Here is a 10,000-nt window from a genome sequence, read left to right on the forward strand (position 1 = left end):
ATGTGGAATCTTTACTCATTAAGTTTAATCTAAGAACCTGTTTCGTCTTTGCTCGTATTGTGCCCACGACATTCATCGACGCTATCTATTCTATTACCGTCTATTACCTTAAGGTAAAAATAAACTTATTCTTTATAATATAGTAGCGTAAAACATCGTTAAATTTTGCCAATTTGGCAAATATTACTTTGATAACCTAAAAATTATACAATATTCCAGTTGTGAGGAAGACTTTCTTAAATTAGCTTGTTACATATAAATATTATGCAAACACGATAGGCAAACAAAAATATTGTTGAATTGTCCTGTTCCACGCAATTAGGTAAAATTTAAAAAAATAAAAATTCCATACTTTGCTAAGAATTTTACGAAAACTTTTAAAAGCGTAATTAAAAAAGATAAATAAGATCAGCCACTTTTGTCAGTACTACCCCGTACACAAAACCGGTGGACAAAATATGTACCATATTTTAGAAGGAAACGATTTACAATTCTATATTTTTGTGCTCTTGTTTTTAGTTATAAGGGGCAGTCTCGCGCACGGTGTCTATTTTTGTCCCCGTGGCTTAAAAGCCGGCGCGCATCTGATGAGAAAATCACGAATTTCTTTCAATGGCGCTATGTTCACTATGATATGTTATCCAAAAAGAAAAAAAATAAAATAAAAACTATAATAATAATAAATGAAGCATGGTAACATTAACATCTTTCCTTTTTCAATTTATAGTTTTGATCGTGTGGGGTGATAATGAATTAATTTTTGAAAGTTAATTTGCAGCTTTAAGCGAGTAGAGAAGAGGCAATTTTTACGATGATGCGAAGAGGCTTGAACATTAGACGTGGTTTCAGCACTGACTACCGAGTCAATATTTTGTTCCTTGTGCCGTATAAAAAGCTTGTTGTAAGCCACAACCTGTATCAGAATATGTACTTTTTACTCAGTGCTTAAAGAAAATTTCGAAGTTTGGTGTAGTTCAAGAATTATTTAAGCCAATAAATTTGAGACAACACATAACAACACGCAGCACGTAGCCAAACTGTTAACTACAAAGCCACAGTGCTTAACTTTAGAAATGTACAGCTTTAGAAAAGTACTTTAAATGAGTCCATCCCAGTTCATGTTTATCTTCTTGTATCATATTAAGAACTGCAATTATACAGTAGTTTTACATCAGCATGAAAATTGGCTGGACTGGCAATGGCATGAACTTCTGAAACTTTGTCATAATTAACGCTTTTTAGACCCTGGGAACAGGCGGTAAGCAACATAACAACATCGCGAGGCGTTCGGCGGAGGAAAAAGGGAACTACCCTTCGCACGCTAGCTGTTTTTATATTTGCAAGTTACCGCGTACTTTAGGCGCGAGACTCTTTTTGGTGTAAGAGGTATTGCTAAAATAAACTACCATCCACCTGTGTCCATTCAAAAAGTTTTATTTTCAAACCAAAGTTTGACCAAAGGCGTTCAGTGGAATAGGACCAGGCGAGCTGTTGCTATTCAAGAAGGTGTGTCAATAGCCAAAGGCGAGCAAGAGTCGAATAGCGCCTACAATTTCTCTATGTATTTACGTTAGAAACGAGAGTATTTGACCAACGAATGTCTTTGATTATTGTATGAATTTTTTTAAGACTCGGTTTGATTTTACTACGTACCATTTTTTTTCTCTGTTTTGTTTTGCGCCCTTCAATAAGAGACAAAATGAACAATCAAATTGAGAACGTAGCGCATCAGCTGTTTCCAGACGAAGGTATTTTGTTCATCGAATATTAACGAATCATTCTGAAGACCACGATAAGCTTATTATCTTGGGCAAATGTTTTCTGACCAACGGTCTATGTCAGCTTGAAATTGAAGTGGAAATTAATCAGTAGTAGTCAACATAAGGAGAAAATATAATTTGCAAAGTTATTTAATGAAAGAAGACAGTGTAGTGAATGTTTAGGGAAGGCCGAGGTAAGCTTAATAACAAAACACAGCTGCTTAGAACCGCAAAGAAGGTAATGATATGTTAGTTTACTTTCGATGATCTTAAACGACGTTAATTTTCTGTTTGCTGGTAAGCTATAACAATATAATGCTTTAGAAATTGCAAATTGTTTTTAAGTTACAAAAGGGCAATAATTTTCTTTTTCAGGCTTTTTTGGCAGAAATAAAAGACACCATATCATTGGATGAGTCGCAGAGTGAGTAGGGACAAGCAGCCAATGGTATCGTTCGGTAGAATAAAGTCATAATGTTCTTCAACACGTTCGTACGAGAATTTGTTTTCTTTTACCTCCCAGTAAGTAGTTGAGAAAAAATTGAAGGGCAAAAATTTAGCAAGGTAGGTTTGTACGTTTGTATTTTTTGCCGATTTCTCTTCTTTTTTAATGTCTTTGACATCGCATTTATTTCTGTCATCCTCACTGCAGGTCTATTTTACTCAGGCCATTCTGCCCAATACAAGTGTTATAAAGGCTTTATGAATTAAGTTGTCTCTCGATCCAACCTTATCACGTTAATTCCTCACTTAATTTGGTTAAAAAAATATTTTGAATTTGCAAATCAAGGCGATTTTTTGTGTGTTCTAAAACTAATCAGTCGTTCCAGAACTAAGCCTAGACATCAATTTATTGTAGCCTCTTCGTTTTGCATCGAGAACTTATTAATAAATATTTGAAGTTTTATGGCTCAGCCCTGTCGCAGCTGCTAAAAAACGTTACAGTTGTTTTAAAAGTTTTGCCTTCTTTTCGAGATTTTTTCTCTTATCAGTTAACCGAAATTCAGATATGTTATTTCTTTAGCTGCTTACTCCTCTTCGAGCAAAATTCGATTCGTGTTTAAGTGAAAATGAAATATCCGGTAGGAAACTATAATGAGCGGGTTGCATACTTTTCTATAACGCGATCACGTTTGTCGCAATTAAGTAATAATTAACATTGTGATTGCTATCTGCTGTTCAGTATGTAATTTAGCGTGTCCAAAGAGAGGGGATTTTCTTTGATTTGGAAACTGAATACCAACTTAAACTGTGATTAGTAGACTCAGTCTTAGTTCAGAAGTTACGCATAAACTAACTAACAAGGATTGTTTTCTTATTTTAGCTTAAAATCCTGAACTCTTCTAAACAAAGATATTTTTCAACGCGTTGTACAGTTGGTCAATCTAGAAATGATTTATCCAATAACTAAAAGAATTTTTGTCATTTTTCATGTTTTTTACGTCACCGGCCCTAAACATGTTTCAAACTTGCAACTTACCAAATTAAACGAACTCCTTGATTGGTCAGCTCAGTGTGAGTTAAACAATAAGAACATTTTGCCTTTTTTGACATTTTATTTTTAGCAAGCCTTTGAACGTGCTAAAAACATGTTTTCATGCTAAACGTGTCTACAAAACGACATAAAAGATCGGAGATATTAAGCCATTCATCATTTTTCGCGGACGCCGGACTACAGCCATACAAGCAAGGTTGGTATTTTAGTTGTCCTAGATTTACTTTTACTGCAAAGTAGCTAAAAACTCAGTTGTTAAAATACTTAATGTAATTTTCCAATGTGAAGATTTCCTTCCAGGTTAGATTCTTCACTCGGTTGCGTTTGTTTTTCAACTGAAGATATTTTACTAGCAGTGGACGATTTTGTTATGATGTACATCTTTTCAGTTTATTATTTTTAACTAGTGTTACGTCCTGTTTTCATGAACCACCTGAAATTGGCTGATCAAAATATGATTATAATCGTATTGGTTCTTCCATATCTCTTAAACCTGAAAAAAGTAGAATTGATTCCTGTAACCGGTGATCCGTTTGTTTCTTTGTGTTTTGATTTTTTTTTTTTTGTAATTCGAAAGGGTAAGAATTCGATAACTATAAAAGACTACTTGTCTTACGACTAGTAGTCTTCAGTTTTCCTCGAGTAGTATAGCTTACAAAATACGCGAATATACACTTAAAAATATTCATTTTCCCTGAGCGAGAAGAATTAAAAATACTGTTCTCTTCGAGGTTATTGTTAAACAATTAATATATTCACCCCACAGTTTGATTGTGCGATAATGCTATTCTGTATGAAGATACCATCGGCCTTTACGTTATTGATAGTACCGTTACTGCTGATCCCTTTGTGTTCTGCGAATAGTACAAACAGCAGCAACAAGGTGAGTTTGATTTGTGAAATTTCAGATGATCGGGACAGTTAATGGTCGTTGATTGCATTATTCATTTGCCAGAAACGGAATAAAATGAAATGGAATCAATGAAAGTATGAGTCAGAATGAATGTCCTGACATCCGGGGCCGTTTTCAACTTTTATTTTTTGATATGTAGACATGTTTTAGGCTTCACTTTTAATTATAAATGTTAATGGTAGAATTTATCATCGAAATGGATAGTTTCCTAGTCAAATAATGTAAATGCACAGGAAATGAATAATTGAACAATAATAAAATGATCATTAGTAGTTGCGTTGTTGCTCAACAATGAACGAACGATGGACTTGTAGTGTCAGCGGCCAAAAGTAGAGTCCTTCAAGCGTCTTTTGTTTCTGTACTTAGCTTATATCTGCTTTTATCTATCTATTATCATTATTAATATATATTTTCTGTCAATTATTTATTTACTTATATTTCAAAGGCTTTTCATAGAACAAACATCCCAAGTGCATTAACTCCAAATCAAAGAGAAGGAATGATACATTGATTCTTTTTTTTTTTTTCATGTCTGCCCTTAATTTCCTCAACAGAATTCCCAACATGGCTCTTGTGGTTACTCTCCGTGTTTCTGCGCACCGGGGATACCGGGCATCCCAGGAAGCCCGGGACCCGCGGGACGAACTGGTACAACGGGATCACCCGGGAATAACGGACCCGAAGGACCTGTGGGTCCACGAGGAGTCAAAGGCGATGAAGGATCCCGAGGAAAACAAGGACTTCCAGGCCCCAAGGGAGGTACAGGGTCAACTGGTCCAGCAGGCCCACTCGGAAGCAAAGGTGATACAGGTACCCCTGGAAGTCAAGGTCCACCTGGCCCCAAGGGACCAAAAGGCCCCTCTGGTCAAGCTGGGAAGAAGGGTGATACAGGTCCTCCTGGAAGTCAAGGTCCCTCAGGCCCCAAGGGGGCTTCAGGGTCTTTTGCACGTAACTGGAAACAGTGCGTTTTTAAGAAGCTGGGGGATGGCCGAGACTCTGGATTGGTCAAGGTGAAAGCTAAGTTGACCTCAGAATAAAAAGTTCGTCAGTACCTGGGTTTTATCTCAAAAGATAGAATTTCATTAGAAGGTCTTGTTCTCAAATTTGCCTGGATTAGAACCAGTGGCCTGCGTGGCTCATTTCTTTAATTATTTCTGATTTCCTTTACTTCCAAAAACTTCACAATTTTATCGAGTAAAATCTTGCAAATCAAATGTTTTTACATAGAAGCACTCCTCAGCAGTTTTGAATGGTAATACCGTGGGATTTTGTTCACAGATTAAAGTGTTAGTTTAACCCACCTTGTACCCACTGTACCATACGAAAGCGTTGTTGAAGAGGTATAATTCAGTGCCGGAACCAGACCTTCAGATAAGGGAGGGGGGTGGCGGTCTCCAAAAATACTTTTTCTGTCCTTAGGGCCTCAGTTTGGTCTAGAAATTAAGAGGGGGGAGGGGGGGGGGAGTGGGGACGGGGTACCCGGTCCCCTCCCCTGGATCCGCCACTATAATTTGAATCGTCGTAACTTAAGATATCCATAGACTCTAAAGTTTGTCAGAGCTGTCTCTCTGTGGGTAAAAAAATTAAAAGGTTACTCTGATAATCTTGAATTTTGTTGCTTTTTCCTTTCAACAGGAATGCATTTTCAAGAAGAAGTCGGACAACACAAGTCTGCGTGTCTATTGGAGTGGCCAACTCCGACTCCATAACTGCAACAGCTGTTGTAGGCGATGGTATTTCACTTTTAATGGCGCAGAGTGCTCGGCTCCAGCAGCTATTGATGCTGTAGTTTACATGGTATATGGAAGTGGCAGCAGACTACAAGATTTGCACCGTCCGCGTCACGTCGAGGGAGTCTGCGATAAAATCCACAAAGGCACTGTGCGCGTGGGATTCTGGGTCGGCAACTGCAAAGGTTACGGTTCTGCTGATGCACTAACTGGATGGAACTCGGTGTCCCGGATGTTCGTGGAAGAAATACCTCCCCCACAAGCTTAAGAAAAGCAGATTCAAATTTTTCATAAACTTAAGATGTTTCCTAACAAGGTTTCTAGCTTTAAATGTAATTATTGTTAAATAACCTGTTAAAAAAACGCTGCTATTGTTAGTGATGATTTTAAGATGCTAAACCAGCTGAAAGGACAACCTCGTTCCCAGGGTCTCTCCGTCCTCGGCTCTAGAAGCAAGAGAAAGAGGGAGAGAGAGAGGGCAGGGGAGGGGGGAGAGAGTAGGCCAGACCAGGGTCTCTCTCACAAAATGGCGTATATTTCTTTTGTATGACAACGAATGGTCCAGCAAACATATTCATCTCATCATCTCATCTCAACATCGGGCGAGATTAATTCTGCACGAAAAATTTCTAACTTTTAAGGAGTTTAAACAGTATTCATTTTTACACTACTCAGTAACAGAAAATGTTGGACACGAAGTTACTGTTTGAAGTGTAAATTAAACAAATTTTGTGTTGTGAATTTGCCAATTTAGCGACAAATTACCTTCATTAAGTTTAAAAGTAAAATAAGCAAAAACTACCTCTCTTCTGTTAGTTCTCTGATGATGGTAAAAGTCAAAACAAAAAACAAAAAAAAAAAAAAACAGAGATATATTTTAAAACTATGATCTTGCGTTATTTGCATAAAGAAGATCTTGACAATTAAAATTCCTACACAGACATTCAACTTTTAGGGGCTCAGTTACATGTAGGGAGGAAGATCCTAGCACCGGGAAGATCCTCGCAGGTGGATTATCCTCAATACTGACGATTTGTTTTCTGTATTCTGGCTTATACTTGTCCCTAACGCGATGATCTAGTAGAAGAATCTTCCTAGCTGAGCGGATAGGAAGATCCTTGAATTAAGGGACCACTTCGATGTCTAGAAGAAATTTGAAACAATGGTTTGCAAAACGTTTCTGTTGGGTAAACAAGGCGTATTATAGGCAATCAAGAATTTTTTCGAAGAATTTACTTGAAGATGGAGTTTAGTTCCCAGTGGAGACTATGCTTTTGCTCGTGATGTGACTGCAAACCTGTAATTTTAAAATATATCACCTTCTTGAAAACTCTGTTACGAATTTCTTTCCAACTTCCCCTTCTTCAAGCCGCACATAAGCATTTAAAAATTGAAAGTTCCTTCATTAAGGCGTCCAATAAGATTCAAAATTCATGGCATTAATTTCCTGACTGAGTCTAGCCTTTGAGGTGGCGCGCGATTTTTAGGCGTGGCTGTCCCATGATCACAGCCGTTGTATAAACGTGCAATAACAGGGTATGAAGCCACCCGAAAAAAAGATACATCCCATCCACTTAACTTATGTAACAGCTCATAAATATCGATAACTGTCTATTAAAGTCAACGATTCATATAACATCTCGATCAATAAGTTAAGAACCATGTTTGTACGGGTCGACGTCATGTGAAAAAGAATTAGTCTCGTTTTCATCGGTCTAGTGCGTAGCGGTAAATTCCTCAGCACATGTTTAGGAATTTAACATAATTTAAGTTTGTAGTTAATCCGCAAGATAGAAGTCAAGGACTTCGCTTGTTAGAAAAACCTTAGCCATCATGTCTGACGACATTGATTCAACAATCAAAGTTAAATTCATGGTATAGCACTATATTTCTTTTTATGGCAATGTTTTAGCTGTTGCTGATCCTGTCACGGACATACTCACTCTGAGGGAATTTTACCTCAACGATTACAAGACATGGTTTGGTGTGGTGCTTGTGTTCGCTATTTTACCGAGTTTGGCGATATCATATCTTTGATATAATGATGAGCCGATCGACTCAATTCCAGGTATTATTTTTGGGTGGAACCATTAGTGCCTGTTTTAACGCGATTTAAAGCATTTATTTTGTGCTTCAGGAATTTCAAGAAGCTATGCCCTGTATGGCCTGGAGAGTCGATAAAAAACTGTAAAGAACAAATAGAGGGTGAAACAGTAATGTTTAACGAGACTTTGTTCGGAATGTTTGAAATAATCCTGGAATCAACTCCCCAGTCTATAATCCAACTACATGCAACGATTGTTCATTGCGTATTTTCTGAAGTAGCTGAATTAGAAAGCAGGGCATGCTATGTGTTTGCGGGTTTTCCAACAAAGTGGAAAGTCCGTTTAAAAGCTATCTGTGTTTTATCCATTGAAGACTTAAGACCTTATAAGCTCTTATTGTAATGAAACCGACTACCATGGTATTAATTTGATTCAGTTTACTCCAAGAGATTTGCGTCAGAATTCGTCGAAGTCTTGTTTAGCAGGAACAAAGATATATATGCGTCTATGCGCATATGCGTCTTTACACTTCACTGGTAGACAGCTTAATAACATCCGAGAAATCATTCCTCATGTAGCATATAATGAATATGTTTTGCTTAAAAACCTGGCAACCTTTCAAGTCGCATGTGTATGAAGATTTCCTTGTAATATCTCAGTTACTTGAAAGTGCAATATGGCTTATAGAAGTAAATTCCCTGCCAAAAACGTCTACGGTAATTTCCACGTAACGCTTTGGACAAAAGCTGCAGATAATCTTGACCACCAGGTATCGATAGAAATTTCCATACATTTGCTCAAACAACGAATATGTATTATACATTTTCTGCCAAACAAAGAGTCTATAGAAATTTCCATGCGTTGCTTAAACTTGTTTTGGATAAACGTTGCAGATATTCTTTACCACAGAGGTGTCTATAGAAATGCCCATGTAATACTCATTTGCAAAAAAAGGTGATGGCAAATTCATTAACTTTACTCCAAGAGTCTAAAGAAATTCCCATGCGTTGCTTAAACTTCTTTTGGACAAAAGTTGCAGATATACTTTACCACAGAGGTGGCTATAGAAATTTCCATGTAATTCGTACTTCTCCTGGACAAGTTTTAAGACGGCCGAGTTCGTTCGCGACCTCTAACTTAGCTTTTACGGACGTCTGAGAATCAGGATAAGCCGCGTGGAGTCTACAGATCTAATAAATTGTTTATACTGAAAAGAGTCCCACTGAAATGTCCATCTAAATGTTATAACTGGTTTTAAAGCAATCGAAATCAAAAAAAGAAAGACGGATGATGCGTCTAGAAGACATTACTGCTGGCCCTTGTCTAGTCAAATGGGCTAATAGAGACACTGGCTGAACAGCATCGGATTGATTCAATTGTCGGCTTGTGCTAAGAGCATAGTTTGACTCCGCGCGGGACCAATTTTTACTTTTCTTAGTTTAGTCTGACTTTGAAGTGAATCGCCAGGACAAAAATAATTCAAAATGATCTGAACAAAAGGCCTCCATGGATATGTTGTTCAATACAATAATTAAAAAAGAAACTCGATTACTGGAATAATTTAATGTCTGATCATTTGGGAAGTATGCACCACCACAGTGGTGACAACTCAACTCTTACCTTAATACAGTGTCCTTGCCGTCGGCCAGTTTCGGAAAAACGCACTGTTTCCCATTACGTACTAACGATCCCGGAACCCCCTCGGGACCTGGGGGACCTCGAGCACCCGTATCACCCGTCTTTCAAGCTTGACCCGAGGGTCCTTGTGGTCCCTTGGGGCCACTGGGGCCTTGAGCTCCAGGAGGACCTGCTTCACCTTTGTATCCACGTGGAGCCCTTGGTCCATGAGGTCCATTATTTCCAGGTGATCCCGCAGCACCCGCTGGACCCGCGGGTTCCGGGAGTTTTGCAGAAGCCAGTTTTTAGGGCCTGCTTAGGGATGCTCTAAACGAAGAAAAAGAAAAATGCATCGTTTATTGTTTTTGGAATTACAGTCGAAACCCGCTTTACGGACATTTGCTACGGATACCTCTCTATTACGGACATTAATGCGGACA

The 10,000-nt window shown here is 38.1% G+C and overlaps 1 protein-coding gene across 1 annotated transcript; it reads left to right on the top strand.

Moving 5' to 3' along the window:
• The first annotated feature begins 4,025 nt into the window (after positions 1–4,025).
• On the top strand, positions 4,026–6,296 carry LOC140945724 (uncharacterized). The gene is made up of 4 exons (XM_073394770.1): positions 4,026–4,138; positions 4,723–4,978; positions 5,024–5,178; positions 5,804–6,296. Exons 1-4 carry the CDS (start codon positions 4,037–4,039, stop codon positions 6,164–6,166), a joined length of 876 nt encoding a protein of 291 aa, XP_073250871.1. The 5' UTR covers positions 4,026–4,036; the 3' UTR covers positions 6,167–6,296.
• Positions 6,297–10,000: the final 3,704 nt, after the last annotated feature.

The sequence above is a fragment of the Porites lutea genome, chromosome 8 (genome assembly GCF_958299795.1).
Source record: "Porites lutea chromosome 8, jaPorLute2.1, whole genome shotgun sequence".
Taxonomy (NCBI): domain Eukaryota; kingdom Metazoa; phylum Cnidaria; class Anthozoa; order Scleractinia; family Poritidae; genus Porites; species Porites lutea.